This window comes from Sorex fumeus, unplaced genomic scaffold (assembly GCF_029834395.1).
Source record: "Sorex fumeus unplaced genomic scaffold, SorFum_2.1 ptg000169l, whole genome shotgun sequence".
Lineage (NCBI taxonomy): Eukaryota > Metazoa > Chordata > Mammalia > Eulipotyphla > Soricidae > Sorex > Sorex fumeus.
The window spans coordinates 1,250,001-1,271,371 of record NW_026606226.1 but is presented as its reverse complement, the minus strand read 5'-3'; the positions used below and the strand labels follow the sequence as shown (position 1 = coordinate 1,271,371).

The 21,371-nt window shown below is 52.2% G+C and overlaps 1 protein-coding gene across 1 annotated transcript in view; it reads right to left on the bottom strand.

Annotated features, from left to right (window-relative positions):
• JAML (junction adhesion molecule like) overlaps window positions 1-21,371 on the bottom strand; it is a 35,360-nt gene that overhangs the window by 2,394 nt on the left and 11,595 nt on the right. The window contains exons 4-9 of the mRNA XM_056107652.1: window positions 18,656-18,881; window positions 13,373-13,485; window positions 9,061-9,283; window positions 5,918-6,062; window positions 3,178-3,229; window positions 1,340-1,420 (exon numbers count right to left, since the gene is read on the bottom strand). Coding sequence (XP_055963627.1) covers window positions 1,340-1,420; window positions 3,178-3,229; window positions 5,918-6,062; window positions 9,061-9,283; window positions 13,373-13,485; window positions 18,656-18,881 — 840 coding nt within the window. The remainder of the gene's footprint in view (window positions 1-1,339; window positions 1,421-3,177; window positions 3,230-5,917; window positions 6,063-9,060; window positions 9,284-13,372; window positions 13,486-18,655; window positions 18,882-21,371) is intronic.

Here is a 21,371-nt window from a genome sequence, read left to right as displayed (position 1 = left end):
TTATTGCAAAGCTCATTGACTTTTATAGTATGCAGCACACACTCCATGGGAAAGCCAAGGGTTCCAAGTTGAGCGGGCTACATTATCTGCGATTCTGTTTTGCAGCTGCATATGCGTATGCGGGCAGTTCCTTGAACTTTCTCAGCAAAACAGGACAGGAGTGAGAATGTAGCTGCTGGCCCCACCATGGAGGATCAGGTGCAACCTTCCCTTAGGCCCCCCTTAAGAGGGTCAACCGCCAGGGCATGGCGCTCCCACATGCCAAGTTTTTCCCCTGCTCATTCCCTTCTCAGGGAAAACAAACAGGGGCTACCAAGGCCAGTCCCCAACATGAGGGGAGTGTGAGGGGAGTGTGAGGGGAGTGTGAGGTACAAGGTGAGCGAGGTGCATCATCTAGAAGCTGTACCTGCCTGAGGAGGCAGGTAGAAACCAGATCCCTAGTGTTAGTATGTGTGGCTGGTGCTGGGGTTCAAATCCAGCACCTCTCACATGAAGGCAAGCGCTCGACCTCTGAGCTACAACCCTGGTTCCTCCTCTTTGAAATTCAGCACATAGCCTGCCTGGCGGTTAGATTCCATCAAAATACAAGAAGCCAATGGCTGGGTCCGGGAGAGAGCTCCGAGGGATGGAGCACACGCCGGGTGTGTGATAGGCCCCAAGTTCAATTCCTGACATCTCCTGGACTTCTGAGCTCCACTGGGATTAAGCTCAAAAGCTGGTCCAAGTTGCACAGGGCAGAGTATGGTAGGGAATGCCCCACCCCCTGCCAAAGGGGAGAACTCCCCTTGCCCCAAAATCACAGCATTAAAAATATAACAACTAAGAGTTGGAAGGGAGGCTGAAGTGACAGTACAGCAGGGAGGGCACTGCCATATATATGACCAACCAGGTTCAGTCCCCACCACTTCACATGGTCCCCCGGAGACCAGGCAGGAGTGATTCCTGAGCACAAAGCCAGGAGTAAGCCCTAAGCATCACCGGATGTGGTTCCCAAAACAAAACACTGAACAATAACAATCAAAATGAAAAAGGAGTTGGAAGGGACCTTTGGAGAGGACAGAGAGGAACCCTTTGCCCCATACTCCTGGAGTCCAGACACGTTCTTAATCCCCCAAGGAGGGGGGATTAAGCCTTGGTGGATCTACTCTCAGCCGTTGCAAGGTTGGCCATGCTGGACAGGAAGGACAGTGGGTCTGAGGCAACGCCTCTCTCCAGCACAAGCTCCGCTCTAGGCCCTCCCCATCACTGGGGAAAACTTCCGCACACAGCCCACCCCCAGGCCGGGCCCACCACCACCACCACCGTGACCCCAAGGAGGGGTCCCCAACTCCAGCCTCACCATGGTCATGTACTCCGATTTCCCGCTGGTTTCTTCCTCCCTGACCACCTGCGGGGTGACAATGGCCGCATACACATGCTTCTAGAGGGAGAGAAGGGGAAGGTGGGTTTCTCAGGATGGGAATCCAACAGAGGCTCCCCAGCCAGCACCAGCCCACCCAGAGAGCTGGAGAGGCACCAAGGACGGGAGAGCTCGGGCCACGACCCCCAGCAGACAGCGAGTGCGTTGTTAGGTGCCAGTCTGGTAGGCGGCTCCCTCATCCTGCCAGAGCTGTGTGCTGTCCCTTTAATGAGGGCCATCAGTGCCTCACTGCCTGATTCTCAAGGGCTCCCAGCAGGACCTCCGGAAGGCAGGTCCCCTTTCCATCATTATGTTGGGGGCATTCTTTGTCTCTGCCAGAGGGCGTGAGGAAAACTCTTTTGGGTCCCAAACAGCCCAAAGACAGACTAAGGCACTTGCCCTGCACATACGCTACAGACTCAGGGGCAATCCCTGGCATCACACAGGGTCTCCCAAACCCGCACCCCCCACCCCCTGGGTGTAAGCCCTAAAGTCTGAATCAGCAGGAAGCCCTGAGCACTGCTGTTTATGCCCTCCAAACAAAAGCAAAGTAAAAACAGCCCAAAGACAGGACAGTAGTTATTTTTAGAGAAAAATTTAAGAGATTTTTGTTATTTTCTTTTGTGGGGGGAGGAGAACCTCTTTGAGCTACACCCAGAGATGCTCAGAGTTTACTACTGGATCTGTGCTCAGAAATCACTTCTGGAAGGCACTGGGGGGGGCATATGGGGTGCCGGGGATCAAATCTGGGTCGGCTACATACAAGGCAAGTGCCCTACCAGCTGTACTACTGCTCCAGACCCTGAAAAATTTGAACAGTTTTGTTTGGTTTGGTTTTAGGGCCACACCTGGTAATGCTCAGGGGTTACTCCTGGCTCTGCACTGAGAATTACTCCTGGTGGTTGCTTAAGGGATCATAGGGGATGCTGGGGATCGAACCCAGGTTGGCATTTTGCAAGGCAAACTCCCTACTGGCTAAACTATCACTCAGACACATTTTTTGTTTTTAAGATAGAAAGAAAAACTTGTCAAAGAAAATGAAGCCATTTCTTGGTCCCTGGTAGTAGTTGCTGAATGCTTGGATCCTGACTCAGAACAGAAGGTTCTTCTGGGTTCTCTTTCTACAAGTCCTCGGGTGGTTCCTAAGCCCGACACCCTCTCATGGTGGCAGACACATACAACCCATCCTCCGCTCCTTCCTGCCCCAGAATCCAGGGCCCTCCTGGACTGCTGTGTGCCAGTGCTGTGTGTCCTGTGATCATCTTGAGGGCCTGGGGAAGGTGTTTAGCCCACTCCCCTCCCCCCAAACAATTGGGGTTAGAGCAATAGTACAGTGGGTAGGGCACTTGTCTTGCAAACGGCCAACCCAGGTTTGATCCCTGGCATCCCCTATGGTGCCCCCATGTCTGGAAGGAGAGATTCCTAAGCACAGAGTCAGGAATAAGATCTGAGCATCGCTGGGTGTAGCCACCCCCTACATCCCCCCTCCCCACGCACACAGAGGAAGAAAATAACCCTCTCTGTCCTGAGGAGGCACAGGATGGGGGTGAAGCTCAGACATCCTGACCTCACACCCTCAAGTGGGCTTCTAGGATGAGCTTCCTGCCTACGGGGCTCCCAACCCAGGAAGGAGACTTCCCCAGGCCAGCCCTCCACTTCTGTGCTGAGTCTGAATGATGAGTCAGATACGGGTTGGGGGTCACTGAAGATGAATGGGCCACCCTCCCTCTACCCACACACACATACTGGCTCCCCAAAGGGCAAGCACCTTCCCTCACCTCTGCGAGAGCTTTCTTCGTGTTCTCCAGGCTTTTAGTAGAAGCTGCTATACTGCAAGAGATGAAAAATACGTGGCATTAACCCGATGTCACTGTATCATCCATCAAAGGGGATCTTGGGGCTGGAACGATAGCACAAGCGGGGAGGGCACTTGCCTTGCACACACACGGCCAACCCGAGTTGGATCCCGGCATCCCATATTGTCCCCTGAGCACCACCAGGAGTTATTTCTGAGCGCAAAGCCAGGAGTAACCCCTGAACATCACCGAGTGTGGCCCAAAAACAAGGAAAACTGGTGGTGGGTGGGGGACCTCCAGGGCACCTCACTGAGAAAACGCCTGGGAATCTCTTCTTTCTAGACTCCTCCGGCCAGTGTGTGCTAGACACAGCAGGGTTATTTGGGCTGAAAAGATACCTCCAATGTCTCGATTTCCACCCCGACCCTGTATAGCTGAAGAGAGGGACCATCAGTGCGGGGACCAGGTACTGCTTGCACCAGCAGGGGGCAGCAGCAGCAGTTGGTTCACGTGCGCCAGGGCTCTCCCAGGAAGAGGCCTCTCCTGAACCATCCCTAAACACCTTCTGCTGGCCCTGGCTCAGTTCCCTCACCACCAGTCTCCTGAATGTGCCGTGCATACAGTCTGATTTTTTTCTTTTTTTCATTTTTATTTCATTTTGATCTATGGAAGAGCTGAAAATATATATTCAGAATTAACATGTTGACTCCAGGGTGTACCACCTGTGGCTCACACTCGATGTGCTTTAATCATTGTGAGCTGCAGCATTGGCATCAATGTACTGAGGTTAGGAGAGAAACCATCCATTTTTTATGGAAAAACAGAAGCCCTGTACCTTCTGATTATCACCGTGTCTGTTCTCACTGTAAAATAATGCAAGTTGGGACAGAAGTCCCAGCAAGCATCTTATGCCACCTGTTTTTCCAAAGGACCACGGTTGGGCTGAAGAGATAGTACAGCGGGTAGGGCATTTGCCTTGCATGTGGGCCACCTGGGTTTGATCCCATCCCGGCATCCCACATGGCCCCTGAGCACTACCAGGAGTGATTCCTGAGTGCAGAGCAGGGAGAAACCCCTGCGTATTGCCAGGTGTGGTCCAAAAGCAAACAAACAAACACGGGGTCTGTGTTTATACACAGTCTCAGCCAGGCCATCAGAAGTGGTCGTGCAATAAACTAGAGACAGGCACACGTTGGCCTTCATTTTGAGGGAAACTGAGGCCGAGAGGAAGGAAGGGAATGGAAATAGAACCTGGGTGTGTGTTTGGCGGGGGAGGAGGGGGAATCTCACTTGTACTCCAGAATTATTAATAGTATATTCAAAGCAAAGACGCTCTGAGATGCCCACTGAGGTTCAAATGCAAGTCAGCTGACCAGGAGAGGGAACTGTGTCCATGTTCCATGGGGGGAAGGAGGGGAGAAAGTCATCCTGACTCAGTGCCCACGGGAGCCCTTTCTGGGACACAGGGTCACCCCCAGAGCGTTGGTCTGTAGGGGCAGCTCACTCAGGGTCTCAAGACTGGGGCTGTTGGGCCGGAGCGATAGCAAAGCGGGTAGGGCTTTTGCCTTGCATGTGGCTGGCCCAGGTTCCATCCCTTGGGTCGAAAATAAAAGACTGGGGCAGCAAACACGAAAAGCAGCTGCTGTGATCCAGTCTCCGGCAAGAAATGACCAGCCCTGGGGCAACCTTCAGAAAGACCTTCTCAGGGTGCAGCCAGGGCTCAGAGGGCGGGGGCTCCGGCTCTGCACGCAGGAGATCTGGGTTCCATCCCCAGCACTTCACGGTCCCCTGTGCAGAGCTGGAAGCAACCCCATAGTACCCAGCCAGGGGTAGCCCCCGTGCACTGCTGGGTGTGGCCCCCGAACAAAAATACCCTCTTGTGACTGGAGCTGCCTCCTGTTCACTAAACCACATCTGAGTGTGAGCCACTGGTTGGGCGCAGCAGGATCAATATATTGGCTAAAGCCACCTCAGAGGCTGACCTTCGACAAATAGAAGTCTCTAGAGCAGGTAAGCCAAAAGTCACGCATTTCTCTCAGGATACTTCTCATTTTCGATTTACACTCTTTTTTGCTGTTGTTGCTTTTTGGGTCATACCCGGGGATGCACAGGGGTTTGCACTCAGGAATCACTTCTGGCTGTGCTTGGGGGACCTTAGGGGATGCTGGGAATCGAACCCAGGTCAGCTGCGTGCAAGGCACACACCCTACCCGCTGTGCTATCACTCCAACCCCACTCTTACTTCTGTTCCTAAACCACCATCGGAAATGTAGCTCGTGATGTGGGGCTAGGGAGAGAGTTCAAAGGGCTGGAACATGTACCAAACCCCCACAAAGCCCCGACTCCAATCCTGGTATTGTGGGGACCCCAAAAGCTGCCAATTATAGACTGGGGACCTCAGAGAATTTCCAGGACAGCCTCTGGCACCACAAAGCCCAGGCAGACTGAAACAAGGAACCATCCACCCGGTACAGCTTGGCCGGATGTGGCCAGGAATGTCCCCCAGGGAGCCCTGTTCCCCTAAAGCTGGCAATGTTTGAAAAGCAGCAGTGAGGATGGGGGTGCGCTGGGACCCCCTGGGAGATCAGGAAATAAAACGTTGGGGCTGCGAGGGTGGGTGCAGATGACCTCGAGAGAGACCCCCCTCCAGGAAAATGGTGTGAGGGCCCCCCCACTGGGGTGAGGGGCTGTCGGCAGGTCCCCACCAGGTCAGCCCTGTTACCTGTGGTCCCGGTATTGGCATCGTTTCGCCACAAGCAGGAGGAGCACAGGGAGCAGGAGGACGGTGGCGCAGATGATCCCCACCAGCATCACCAGGTGGTTTCCGCCCAGGGCCTCGGGCCTCTGCGTGACGAGGGTCACCAGTGCTTAGGAGAGGGGAGAAGCAGAGAGAGCCTCGGCATCCCGGAAACGGGGGCAGCGGGAAGGTGGGCAGTGGGGCAAAGGACCAGAAGACACTGCATGCTGAAACGCTGGGCCCACCATCTGCACTGGGTGGGACGAGGTAAGAGCCCTTGCCGCCCCCCTAAGATGTAATTAAGGTGGGGGGGGAGAAGGCAGAGGCACCCTCCCACCTCCAGGAGCACTTCCTTTTGCATAGACAATCCTACCTTTGTTTTGCTTTGGGGGGGGCACACGTGCCAGTGCTCGACAGCTACTCCCAGCTCTGTGCTCAGGGTCCCTGCAGTGCCTGGGACCAAACCCAGCGTCCTGCATGCATGGCATGTTGGCATGCACTCAGCCCAAGTGTCCCTCCAGCCCCATGATTCTCTCTTTAGAGGCTCTTTGCCAAACAGCACAGAGCCTGGGCATGTGGGAAGGTGGAGGCTCAGGACCTTTCTCTGGGGAAGTGACTCAGGTCCAGAGGCAGTGCCAAGTGCAATCAGGGGCACCTCCCTCCCCACTGCGGTTCCCTCACTCGTGTCCTCAAGCACTTAGCTACATCCTGGGTACCCCAGGCGCAGAGCAATGGCCCACCTGCAGGCAGGAGCTATACCAGAGGCCTGGGTGCCGAGGCCAGAGTCTGGAGGGAGTGCAGGGGGACACGAAGAAGAGGGGGACAGAGCTGAGAACTGACCCCCAAGGATTGCAGCTGAGTCTTGGGGAAACGTGGAGTTTGTGGGGAGGGAGTAGTGGGGAGCCCCCCCCCCCGGGACTGGGACAGGTACAGCCTGGATGCCCACCAGGAGGACGGAGCTCTCCAGGCCGCCTGGCACAAAGGTCGCCCATGTGGGTGTGGTGGGTCATTAGGCAGGAGAGATAATGGGGACACACCAGGAGGATCTTGGGGACCCCCACTGGGTCTCTGGCTTTTTCTCTGCCATGGAGAAACTCTGAGGAAGGGACTGTTGGAATCTGCACTGCAGAAAGTGTGGGGTCTGGGGGTGCCCGGGACTGTGGAGAAACTGGCTGGGGAGCAGCTGATGGCAGGGAAGGGAAGGCTGGGAAGGAGCAGAGAGAAGGGACAGGGGAGCCCGGTGTGAGTGGGGTCACAGGAAAGGGAGACTCAAACTCAGCTCCTCATCTCCAGCATCGTCCCTGGGTGCTGGGCGGCATTCCTGGGTGGGGACAAATTTACAGGCGGGGGTAGGTCTGCACATGGAAGTCTTTTGGGGGTGGTGGGAGGAGGGGAGCACAGCCAACAATGCTCAGGGGTTACTCCTGGCTCTGCACTCAGGAATCACTCCTGGTGGTGCTCGGGGGATCATGTGGGATGCCGGAGACCGAACTTAGTTCAGCTACATGCAAGGCAAATGCTTCTCCCGGCTGTGCTGTTACTTAGGCCCCTGACATGGAATTCTCTGTGTAAGACTTGGGCCCTGCTGGCTTCTCCGGGGTACAAACAATGATGTGATGCATAGAAATGAGTGCAGGAAAGAGTATCCTGGAGGGCTGGAGCGATAGCACATCGGGTAGGGCACTTGCCTTGCATGCGGTCGACCCGGGTTCGATTCCCAGCATCCCATATGATTCCCCCGAGCACCGCCAGGAGTAATTTCTGAGTGCAGAACCAGGAGTAATCCCTGTGCATCTCCAGGTGTGACCTCCCTGCCCCCCAAAAAAAGGAAAAAAGAAAGAAAGATTGTCCTGGCTTATACTGCTTGGAGAACAGTGTGAATGGGGGACAGGGCGTGGTGGGGGCGACCCCCACACCAGGACATGAGGCGTTAGGAAGAGAGGGACAGAGGAGGCAGGGGGTGCACACCTGTCAGAAGGAAAAGGAGGTGAAGGGAACACAAGGCTGAACCTACCAGGAACCGTGTGTTGGCCTCGCAAAGCAGATTGTGGGGGTGTGGATTCCCCACAAAGTGATTTCAAGGGAAAGGAAGCCACAGAACCCACCCCGTGAGCAAGGGCAGGGCTGAGGGGAGGAGGGGAGAGTTGGATGGGGGAGGCGAGAACAAGTCTGAAGAAGGGCAGCCCTGAGCACTTTAGAAGAACCCAGACATAGGGTATCCCCGGGGAGGCGGGGCGCAGAGAAAGGGGCGGGGTGGCTGGAGGCTCACTGAGAGTGTGAGTGTGCCCGGCCTACTCCAGCTGGGACATTCTGCCATCACAGGAAGCTGCTCCATGGGTGCTAAGTGGAGGACACAGGGGCACTCCATTCCCACACCCTGAGCCACACACCCCGGCCCACAGGCCACTCATTCGCTGCTGACGGTTTGACTCAAGTCCCTACTGACCAAACTCTGAGTCAGGTGCTTAGACGTGCGCTTAGGCAGAGCTCGGACCCTCTTGTCAGAAATTCCCTCCTCTGGGCTCCGGGATCTCCTGTTTTCTCAGCTTCTTTGGGGGTCTCTATGGCTCAGACTCTATTTCCCTTCCAGTGGCACCAACAACGTCACTCCTGAAAGCAGTCACGTGGCCTGAACTCAGCCACTTCCCGCCCCGAGCATCCTCTCTGCAGGACAGAGATGAGGCCAGGAGGAAGACTGGGGTCTCACAGGCAGCTGCCCCCCACGCTCTCCCAGAACCGCCGGGAGAGACCCAAGTGCAACCTAAAGCGTGGTCCCCCCAAAAAAGCAAAACATGGGTGGGAGACAGTTCTGTGGGCTGATGCATGTCTACAGGCTGGGGCGCTGGGTTCCAACATGAGGTTCCCCTGCGCCCCCAGGAGTGACACCCCAACACCGACCAGGAGCAGCTCCTGAGCATCTTTTAGGGCCCCAGGTGTGGCCCAAAGCCAAAAAATAATAATAATTAAAATGTAAAACCCCCTAAAACACATTTGCTCCTTTTCCCAATAGCTGCCAGCAGAGGCAGAACTAGGGGGCCTGGGCACCTCTTGCGGGGGAGGGCAATGAGGGGGGCGCCTCCTCCAGCTGACACCCGAGCCTCAGGCCCACCCAGACCACCATCACCTACTCCTGGGTCCCGGCTTGGCCACGCGCAGTACGCTGGTCTTCTTCAGCACCTGGCCACCCAGGTGCACACTGCACGTGTAGCTTCCTCCATCAGACTCCCTCACCCCGTGCAGTGTGATGGTGCCCTCAGGGTGGGACGTGGTCCCCGCCAGGCTCACGCGGTTCTGGAAGCGACCCCAGTTCTGGGGCTGTCTCCCAGGGGTGCTGGGGAGCACCACCTCCTCCTGGAAGGGAAGGGCAAAATGTGAGTGGGGCTTGGGCCTGGAGGGTGGGGGGGGGGGGGTCTTGGCACTCTGCTGCCCCATATGGGCAGCAAAGGGACCAGCTGGGGATGTCAGACCTAGTGGATAGGCTGCCAGCATGTTCCAGCTGGTAGGTGGGCTAGGAGTGACGACAAGGGACTGCCATTTTGGTCTGGACCACACCCAGCAGAGCTTAGGGATCACTTCTTTTATTTTTTTAAAATTTTATTGAATCACCATGAGATAGTTACGAGCTTTCATGTTTGGGTTACAATCACACAATGATCAAACACCCATCTCTCTACAAGTGCATATTCCCCACCAACAATATCCCTGGTATACCCCCCTTTCCCACCCTTCCCCTGCCTCCATGGCAGACATGATTCCCCATAATCTCTCTCTACTTTGGGGCATTATGGTTTGCAATACAGACCCTGAGAGGCCATCATGTTTGGTCCTTTATCTACTTTCTGCACACATCTCCCATCCTGAGCTATCCCTCCATCCATCATTGACTTAGTGATTCCTTCTCTATTCCAGCTGCCTTCTCCCCTTTGCTCATAAGGCAGGCTTCTAGCTATGGAGCAATCTATCTGTCCCGTGTATCTACTATCCTTAGGTGTCAGCCTCATGTTATGCTGTTTTATACTTCACAAGTGAGTGCAGTCCTTCTATGTCTGTCCCTCTCTTTCTGACTCATTTCACTTCGCATGATATTCTCCATGTCTATCCATTTATAAGCAAAGTTCATGACTTCATCTCTCCTCACAGGTGCAGAGTATTCCATTGTGTAGATGTACTAAAGTTTCTTTAACCAGTCACCTGTTCTAGGGCGCTTGGGTTGTTTCCAGATTTTGGCTCTTGTGAACAGTGCTGCTATGAACATATAGGTACAGATGTCATTTCTACTGTGCTTTTTTGCATCCTCAGGATATATTCCCAGAAGTGGTATTGCAGGGTCATATGGAAGCTCAATTTCTAGTCTTTGAAGGACTGTTCATATTGTTTTCCAGAAAGGCTGGACTAGTGGGCATTCCCACCAACAGTGAAAGAGTGTCCCTTTTTCCCCACATCCACACCAGCACTGGTTGCTTTTGTTCTTTTGAATGTGTGCCTTCGGCAGCCGAAGACCTCCAGGACCAGCCACCACCATGCTGAGACCACTCTCTGCACACATGAAGGTACTGGCAGAGGGACAAAGCCACGCGGGTTCCGGGGCCGAGACCTCCAAGCCTACTCGAATTGGAGTCGAGCATCTTCCACCCAGATCCTCCAAATTTCAGTAGGCGGGGGTCACACCCACCACCTGGCCCCCTGGCGCCGTGTAATCCCATCAGTGGCCAAGACTCAGAGACTATAAAATCCAGATCTCGGAACTGCGCGGCCGCATTTGCGGCCGCGCGACATCTTAACAGAACTTTTTTTTTTTTATGACATCTTATTGTCTTATTCCTACTTTGGACAAACTTGCAGGCTATCGAATGTAGCCTGTCTACAGGGCAGAGTCTGGCAAACTCCCCGTGGCGTACCAAATATGCCAAATACCAGTAACAATGATGGGTCTCATTCTCCTAAATAGCCTTGAATATAATCTCAGGGCTAGGATGAAAGAGACGTTACTGGGGCCTGCTCGAGGCAATCGACGAATAACAGGATGATGAAATGAAAATGAAATGAAATGAATGTGTGCCAGTCTTTGTGGTGTGAGATGATATCTCATTGTTGTTTTGATTTGCATCTCCCTGATGGCTAGCTATGTGGAGCATTTTTTCATGTGCCTTTTAGCCATTTATATTTCTTTTTTTGAGGAAACTTCTGTTCATTTCTTCTCCCCATTTTTGATGGGGTTGGAGGTTTTTTTCTTGTACAATTCTACTAGTGTCTTGTATATCTTGGATATTAATCCCTTATCAGATGGGTATTGGGTAAATATTCTTTCCCATTCTGTGGGCTCTTTCTGTATTTTGGTCACTGTTTCTTTTGAAGTGCAGAAGCTTCTTAGTTTGATGTAGTCCCATTTGTTTATGTTTGCTTCCACTTGCATGGTCAGTGCTGTTTCATCCTTAAAGATGTTTTTAGCTTCAATGTTGTGGAGAGTTCTGCCTACATTTTCCTCTGTGTACCTTATGGATTCATGTCTGATATTGAGGTCTTTAATCCACTTTTATCTGACTTTTGAGAATGGCATTAGACAGAGGTCAGAGTTCATTTTTTTGCAGGTAGCTATCCAGTTTTCCCAGCACCACTTGTTGAAGAGACTTTCCTTGTTCCACTTCACATTTCTTGCTCCTTTGTCAAAGAGTTAGTAGTCCTATATTTGGGGGTCTGTGACAGAATATTCAACTCTGTTCCATTGGTCTGCAGGCCTGTTTCTAGCCCAGTACCATGCTGTCTTAATTACTACTGCTTTGTAGTATAGTTTGAAGTTGGGGAGGGTGATGCCACCCATCTTCTTTTTCCCAAGGATTGTTTTAGCTCTTCGTGGGGGTTTATTGTTCCATATGAATTTCAGGAGTGTTTTGTCTATTTCTTTGAAAAATAGGAATCACTTCTTGTGGGGCTCAGAGGATAAAATCGGGTGCTGGGGACTGAACTGGGGTCAGTTATGTGCATCCTTAACCCTGGCATATCTCTCCTGCCCCAGGGACTCTCTCTCTGTGACTTCTCCAGTAAAAGTCCATCTATGCTTTGCGGGACACTGCCAGTTGGATTTCCAACGGATACTTGGCACAGGTCAAACCTGAAGTTGGTGGACTTTTTTTCCCCAAAACCAGAATCTTCAGGCTGGCCAGTCACTTGCACTGGATGGAGAGCCACACCTCCCTCACTCTCAGCAGCTCCCAGCTGACCAAGGACACACAAGGGCAGCCACATCCCCACCGTCCCCTCTGCTCCACCCCACTGTCCCTTTACTTCCATGTCCCCACTTGCCTTGCACACAGGTGGCCCCAGTTTGATCCTCAGAGTTTCACCAGGAATGTCCCTGAGCACAGAGCCAGGTGTGAGCCCTGAGCACTGTCAGATGTGTCCCCAAACCAAGAGAACTAAATCAAAAGATGTGTTACTGCTGGGAGAAAGAAGGGATCACTAAGTCAATGATGGCTGGAGGGATAGCTCAGGATGGGAGATGTGTGCTGAAAGTAGATAAAAGACCAAACATGATGGCCTCTCAGTATCTGTATTGCAAACCATAGTGCCCAAAAGTAGAGAGAGATTATGGGGAATCATGTCTGCCATGGAGGCAGGGGAAGGGGGAGGGATACTGGGGACATTGGTGATGGAATAGGGGAGGGGAGGGATACTGGGGACATTGGTGATGGGAAATGTATATTGGAGGAGGGATGGGTGTTCTATCATTGTATGATTGAAACTTGAACATGAAAGTTTTGTAACTGTATCTCACGGTGATTCAATTTAAAAAAACAAAGATGTGCTACATATACCCCGGAACACAAAAGGCTTGTAATTACTGTTGTCTTTTTTAAGACTTTTTAAGTACAGGAAATGGTCCGACAGACACCAATATGAATGTAAACACCTGCCCCCCTCACCTCACAAAGATACAACTTGAAATGTCAACTGGCATCCGACTTTCTACTGTGACTCAGGGCATGACATTTAAGTTCACAACAAGCTCCCAGAGGTGACCCTGGGACCATGGCCAGACACAGAGGGATCGAGTGGTGCGTGACTTCTCTATAGAGATGACCCAGAATCAACATATCGGAAAGGAGAGCTGAGAAATCCCCTAGAAACCTTAATGTTTATTAACAAAGAGCGACCTGCAAAGGCCCCACAGCACACCTTGGCCCCTACATCCTGGGTCCAAGCCAAGGTCTGGTTTAATGAACTAACTGCTATTTCCTGCTTTAACATTCCCATGAGATAATCCTCCTCCTCCACCTCCTCCTCCTCCTTTTTCTTCTTTCTTATCACCATGGGCCTCACTAGGGTTATCTTTTCCACCTGTAGACTGAAGTAGCCTAGCGAGGTGGCCAAACTCAGAGAAGACCCCACCCTCGCAGGCTCAAGGCCTACACCATGACAAGCCAACCCAGAGGCTTCCCTTACCTGGGCCTGCTCTTCCGATGAGAAACTCCACTTCACCTTAGCTACCGAGCTCTTCTCTGTACTCTGGAAGGCGCACCCCATCTGGGTCGAGCCCCCCACCTGCACCGTGAGCTCTGGTGAGAAAAGAACAAAGCCAGTCACACCCAGGGAATGAAAGAGGCAGGGAGGGAGGGAAGGGGCCTGGCCAGGAGCTTCTCGCAGAGGGAAAAACAACAGCAAGTGGATTAAGAAAGCTACTTCAGTGCCAGCCCCTAAGCACGAAGGCCAAGAAAACCAGAGGTGGAGAAACGGGCAGCTGGAGCCCAGAGAAGGCAAGACTGCTCTCGTGTTGGGACAAGTACCAGAAGGGACACACAGCAGTGATAGGGTGGGAAAGAGGAACCCCAAGGTTCCCAGCCCTTCCCCTAGCAGCACTCTTGTTATAGAGAAAGCCCCAAGTAGCAGAGTTTGAGAAAAATACCAACAATTTGCAAAAGCAAGCAGCATAATAGCCTCTTAAACCAGCTCTCTCTCACTCAGGAACAAATCTCGGAAGCCAGCAGATTTTGGCAGAAATCCCTCCAGATTTAAGTGTTAAAATTTCAGAATTTCAAAATCGCGTGGTCACTATTGCAGCCATGCGATATCACATGTTATTCTTAACCAGCAATAGAAAACAAATTGTCGACTGTTGCCTTTTCAGCAGATCTGAGTGTTGGGGTAAAATCCCAAATGATAATGGTGGGTCTGGTGTCAAAATATTGAATGTGATCAAAGTAGAGAGAGAGTAATGTGGAAATCATCTGCCCCACAGGTAGGAGGATTGTGTGGGATGGGGGTATACTGGGGTTTTTGGTCGTGGAGAATGGGCACTGGTGAAGGCAAGGGTGTTTCGTTGTATGACCGAGACTTAGACCCAAAAGCTTTGTAACTGCTCTCACGGTGATTCAATAAATAAAATTATAAAAAATGAAAAAAGAAAGTAAGGTGGAGTTCATGCCCAATCCAACTAGCTAATCAGTGGCTGAATAAATAGCAGTACTCCTACATAAAAGAAAAACAGCTCTCTCTCTCTCTCTCTCTCTCTCTCTCTCTCTCTCTCTCTCTCCGCTCTCCTCTTTCTCCTCTCTCTCCCCCCAAACTCACCCTCTACCAGGTGGAAGCAAGGACTGATTTTCCCTTTTCTGCAGGAGCAATCCCTCGCTCCAGCGTGAGGCCTTGGCTTCCTGTGCTGGGGACCAGTTCCCATACCATGAAGACCAAGTGGACTCTGGTACGGCCCAAATAGCCTTGGGAGGCGGGAGACACAAGCCTTGGGAGGCGGGAGACACAAGCATGTGCACCGTGCAGTGCTCACTGCAGACCTTCCCAGACCTAAGTGCCTCCCCCCAGCACTAGCCCCAGGAGGCCTAGGTGGGTGGGGCACTGCCACACTCTCTAGAGGCTACTACCTCTCTCACTCCCCACTTCACTCAGGTCTCCTACAACACTTAAGAAGACAGCCAGGGGGGCTGGCATGATAGCACAGCGGGTAGGGCGTTTGCCTTGCATGCGGCCGACCCGGGTTCGATTCCCAGCATCCCATATGGTCCCCTGAGCACCGCCAGGAGTAATTCCTGAGTGCAAAGCCAGGAGTAACTCCTGAGCATTGCTGGATGTGACCCCCCCCCAAAAAAAAAGAAGACAGCCAGAGGACCTACTGCTTTGGCGGGACCATTCAGAATGCTCACAACAGAACCCCATATTTAAGCACAGACACTCGGGGTGGAATCCAGTCACCATACATGATGATCCGGGGTCCCAGGGGACAGAAACGCCATGCACGTGGTTTCCTTGTTGCGGGTGAGCTTGCCTTCCACATAAAACACAGCTGAGGGGCCCTGCCCCGTCCACTCTCTGTAATAAACACTTTGTAGTTCCCCTTGAGTTCCCCTCTCCTTTGTCAGGCCCAGAATGAGCCCCCATTCCAACTCAAGGGCCTGGTGAAGCACAGAAACTATCGAAGCCCCCATTTTCAGTTCACCAACTCAGACAACCACATCTGCACAACAGGAAGTGGAAAGCCATTTCACTCTCATTCTTTTTTTTTTTTTTTTGGCTTTTTGGGTCATACCAGCGAATCACAGGGGTTACTCTTGGCTCATGCACTCAGGAATTACTCCTGGCGGTGCTCGGGAAACCATATGGCCAACCCGGAAATCAAACCCGGGTTGGCCCTATCCGCTGTGCTATGGTTCCAGCCCCTCTCATTCTTTATAACCCACGAGCCTTCCTGGCTGAAACTGAATCACGGGGCCCTTGGCTCCAGTCTCCTTTATTCCTACTATAGTGTCTCAGGATTGGCTGAAGACGGAGCCTTGGCTGGAGTGCAGGTCACAGGACTCAGCGCTGACCAGGCCAAACAGTAAGCAGCACTCTTCCTGCTTTCCTGCTATCTCCATCCCAGCCCCCACCTCTCCACTCGTGTCCCCTGCCCCGCCTCATCTTCTGGCTTTCTGACCCCTCAGCTCTTCTCACTGCTTGTCTCTCCTGGCAGCTGACCCAACATCAGTCTCACGTGCTCGAAATAACCTGCTGTCTGCCGAGGTGCTTTGCAGAGAGAAGCAATTAGGAAGATGGTGTGACTCAGCGCTAAAGCTTGACATAGTCACAAAGTCAAGTAAGAAGCGACAGAAAGGATGGCACTGACGATGCCGCAAGCCTGGCTCTCTGGCAGACAGAGCCTGACAGAAGAGAGCCAGTGAGAGCTCTGCAAGATCTAGCGAAGGGCACAAGTCAGCTTTTCCATCCACATTGTTTCCCTGGGAGAACATGCACGTTGCTTCCAGGAGAGGAGCACTATGGGAATAAAGGCAAAGACAACATGATGGGGCTGGAGTGATAATAACAGAGGGCGAAAGGCGCTTGCCTCATACGCAGCCAGCCCAGGTTGGATCCCAACACCCCAGATGGTCCCCTCAATCCCATCAGGAGTGATTCCTGAATGCAGAGTCAGGAGTAAGCCCCGAGCTTAGGTGTATACCCCACCTAAAAAAAAAAAAAAAAAGACCTATGCGCACACATGCACGTGTGTGTGTGTGTGTGTGTGATTAACTATAAACTCACTCAGCAGGAATAATCGTTACAGTGATAAAAATTCACTCCTCAGGACTGGAGTGATAGCACAGCGGGTAGGGTGTTTGCCTTGCACGCGGCTGACCCGGGTTCAATCCCCAGCATCGTATATGGTCCCCCGAGCACTGTCAGGAGTAATTCCTGAGTGCAGAACCAGGAGGAACCTGTGTGTATCGCTGGGTGTGACCCAAAAAGAAAAAAAAATTCACTCCTCAAAATATCAGTAGGGAAAGAAACTTCCTCTAAATCCAGCAACACATCACCCACAGTAATGATACCCAAACAATCTGAGTCATTTTGAGGTTCCGGGCCGTACCCAGTTCCTGGCACACAACATGTCGGCGAGTTGATACTCATTCTGAGATAAGCTCCATTAGCTTCCCATATTTCAGAGAAGGCCAGGGAGGGAGCCAGCCCTCAGACCCAGGTCTGAGCACTCGCCTCACCCTCCAGCTGGGCCGGAAGTGGAAGTGAAAGGATGCCAGCACCAACATGGGTTTGTTTGTAAGAAGAGTCCATGGCATTTGAAGTAGGAACAATGAAGAAAGGGAGTTGGGTCAGATGAATCATAGAAGAACGATGAAATCAAAAGGTAAACTTGGCTGAAAAAATTAGCAGTGACTGTAAACGGGGAAATTTCATGTGGGACCAGCCAGCCTCCACCCAGTGGGGCGGCTCTCTGTGTCTGAGTCGAGCTCAAGCAGACGATTGGAACTGTTGGTCTGTTTTCAGCTTGAAGTCACACTTTCTGGTTTCAAAGAAAACAGTGAGGTGCACAGGAGCTAAAGGGGTTTGCTCATCATGCTTTTTGCCCCCAGAACCCATATCACAGGCCGAAAAGACTGCCACATCCAGGGGCTGGAGCAATAGCATAGCAGATAGGGCATTTGCCTTGCACGCGGCTGACCCAAGTTCAATTCCCAGCATCCCATATGGTTCCCCAAATAGCGCCAGGAATAATTTCTGAGTGCATGAGCTAGGAGTAAACCCTGTGCAATGCCAGGTGTGACCCAAAAAGCAAAAACAAACAACAACAACAACAAAAGACTGCAGCATCCATGTGGATAAATCATGGGAATTATCCACAAGAGACTGTGGACTGGGACCAGGAGATAGTCAGCAGTTAGGGCATATGAGTCTGACCCAGGTTCAATTTCTGACACTGGTATGTGTCTCGGTCTCCCAAGCACTGACGCGTGTGCCCTGAAAGGTACCAGCACCACTGGCACAGCCTGATGACTCTGGAACTGCAGGGCCCAAGCAGCATGGCATTTTCTAGGCCTCAGGTTGAACTGATGGGCCAAAAATTGCCAGTGGAAAAAAAAATTGCCAGTGGAGCCCCAGGATTCCAAGGCACTGCTTGGGAATGAAAGAGAGAGAGAGAGTGAGGAAGGAGAGAGAGAGGAGAGAGGAGAGGAGAGGAGAGAAGAGGAGAGGAGAGGAGAGGAGAGCAGAGGAGAGCAGAGGAGAGGAGACAGGAAAGGAGGGGAGGGCGGAGGGGAGCGGAGGGGAGGGGGGAGGGGAGGAGAGGGGGAGGGGAGGGGGAGGGGAGGGGGAGGAGAGAAGGGAGTGTGAGAGAAAGAGAAGAAGAGGGAGAGAGAGAGAGAGGCTGTGAACTTCATTGTAAAAGGTGCTGGCAGTCCTAGATTAATCAAATGTGAACTGAGGCAGGCAAGCCACTTAATCTGACAGCCTCAGATAAAGTAAAGAATGGACAATGAAGAGAACTGGGCTTCCTTCTCCCAGTTTTCATGGGGATGAAAGTTTCTCATCATTGACTGAAACCTAATCATGAACAGCTTTGTGAGGGTCTATGTCACAATGATTCTGCACTGTAGTACTGTCCTCCCGTTGTTCATAGATTTGCTTGAGTGGGCCCAGTAACATCTCCATCGTGAGACTTGTTACTGTGTTTGGCATATATTGAATATGTCACAGGTAGCTTGCCAGGCTTTGCCGTGCGGGTGAGATACTCTCGGTAGCTTGCTGAGCTCTCCGAGAGGGGTGGAGGAATCGAATCCAGCTCGGCCACAATGATTCTATTAAAAGAAATTTTTTTTTTAAATGAAAGTTTCTCATCACTTTTCACTGAAAGCACCGCGTGAGGAATTGCTCTGTGTTAGATCCCAGGCCTTGGCTTAACCACATCAGCTCCCTTCCTGCCCGGTCCCCCGGCCAGCACGCCCTTACCTCTGGGCTCGGCAGGTAGGACCCACAGCTGCACAGTCTTCTTCCACACCTGGCTCTCCCTGGTCACGCGGATCTCACAGGTGAAGTTCCCCTGGTCGTCCTCTTGCACATTCTGGAGTAGGAGCGAGCCATCCCCATCTGAGACACTCCCCACCAGCTGTGCTCGATGCTGGAAGCGGCCCACGGGCACGTAGAGGTTGGAGTAATAGTATAGCACGTACTCATCCTGGAGGACAACAGGATGTGGGGAAAATCCAGACCAAGGCCCCATCCTGCCGAGGCAGCTGTGCCAGCAACATCCTGGAGAGCAAAAGGGACCTGGGACCCGATTCATGAGTATTATGTGCCAAGGGCCTGAGAGACTCCACAGGGGTAGAATAAATTAGTGCTAGGTCATCCCCAACAGTCCAAGCAGCGCCTTGTCATCAGACCTCAGGCAGAAGCAGCAGCCTGGTTGGTCGGGAGTCACCAGGAGTGGTCCCCAGGCCCCCTGAGCTCAGGAGGCCTCCCCCAGCTAAATAAAGTAAGATTAACATAACACATAATCATGGTCCGGGTGATACTCTAACCTGCACAGGGCTCTGTGGTCCATCTTCTACAGGGATAACTGGAGGTACAGGGTCCCACGATTTCCTTTTTTAGTGTGAAATATAAACAACCACACAGCAGATGATCACCGTCTCCCCACTTCCCCTGTTTGCTCTCCCATTGGCTGGACTCCAAAGTCAAACCTTGGGTGGGCTGGGAGAATTTAGGGCAACCTCCTCTCAAGTTTCCCATAAGGCAGCAAAGGCACAAGGGAGCTATCAACAGGCTGGAGAGCAGGGAACGTAATAAGTGGTAAATTCTACTGGTTTATCCTACATGTAATAAGAAATAGTGATAAAACTCTTGAGTAAGGGATAATGCGCTCTGAGCTCCATGAATAAGACCTCACTGGCAAGCGCCAGGACCTGTCACTAACACATTTTCTGTTCTGTTCTTTTTTTTTTTTTTTTTTTTTTTTTTACTTTTTGGGTCACACCCGGTGATGCACAGGGGTTACTCCTGGCTTTGCACTCAAGAATGACTCCTGGCAGTGCTCAGGGGACCATATGGGATGCTGGGAACTGAACCTGGGTCGGCCACATGCAAGGCAAACGCCCTCCCCACTGTACTATCGCTCCAGACCCCTGTTCTGTTCTTTTTGTGCGTGTGAGGGATCACACTCTGCAGTGCTCAGGGGTCATTCCTGGTTGTGCTCAGGACCATGTCTGGCAGTGCTCGAGGCCCATAGGCGGTTGGTGCTGGGATTCAAACCAAGGTCACAGCCTCAGACACATGGCAGGCAGACACCTTGACCTTTTTACTAGCGCTCCAGCCCAGTCACACGTTTCTTGGGACATATTTCACAAAGGACCCTGACATAAGAGCAGCCCTATGGGGGCTGGAGCAATAGCACAGCGGGTAGGGCATTTGCCTTGCACGTGCCAACCGGGGTTCGATTCTCAGCATCCCATGTGGTCCCCCGAGCACCGGCAGGAGTAATTCCCGAGTGCAGAGCCAGGAGTAACTCCTATGCATTGCCAGGTATCACCCAAAAAAAAAAAAAAAAAAAAGCAACCCCACGGTCTCTCTGATGGGATTTCGGGTGCTGCTTCTTCTCCCACAGACCCCATCCAGGTTCTCTGCCTGTGCTAACGGCAATGCCTCACACCACTGTGAAAGAGAAAGTGTGGGCCCCTCCCTCAGTCACCAACAGGCAGTGAAGTGCTGAAGGAACATGTGCCCCATCACTGGCCTGCAAACAAAGTTGGCAGTGACCTCTCCTGAGGCCGTGCTTAGCCTGGACCTAAGCTCTCTCCTGGCCCTCAGCTCTCCCACCTCCCTTCTCTATGAAGGGCAGAAACAGAAAAAAGAAACTGGGAAAGACAGACTGGATGGGTGTGGTGTTGAATCACATCTGTGAGAAATCACTATTCATAGGAGGCACTGTTTTGCTCCCGCAGGCACCAGTAACGTCTCCATTGTGAGATTTGTTGTTACTGTTTTTGGCATATTGAATACGTCACGTAGCTTGCCAGGCTTTGCTGTGTGGGTGGGATACTCTCGGTAGCTTGCCAGGCTCTCCAAGAGGGGCAGAGGAATCGAACCCAGGTTGGCTGCGTGCAAGGCAAATGCCCTACCTGCTTTGCTATAGCTTCAGCCCTACTCATAGTAGGGTGAACCAAAAAGTGAAATAACAAAATGAAAATCATAAGGAGGGGCCGGAGAGATAGTAGAGCAGGTAGGGAGCTTGTTCTGCACTCAGATGACCTGGGTTCGAGCCTCAGTATCCCATGATTCCTGAGCAGTGCTAGGAGTGAACCCTGAGCATCGTCAGGTGTGACACCCACACAAAAACAAAACAAAAATTATAAGGAAAAAAAAAACTGTGCTTTTAGATGGTTGGATGGAAGATGGAACTCAGCCCGCAAGCCCCGCCCTCGCATTTATGAGGTTCTGGGGTTCAAGCCTCAGTGTCTCTGGCTCTCCCAACACACAGAGACACACACAGACACAGACACACACACACACACAAACACACACACATTCCAAAATGCAGTACATGTTTGTCTCTCTTTAGCTTCCTTCTTACCTAAAAGTCAAGCGCTAGCAAGATCCCCTGCACCCTCTCAGCTGAGTCCAGACCTGGCTCTGATAGACCCCAGAGCCCATTTTAGGGTGCCCGCGGACC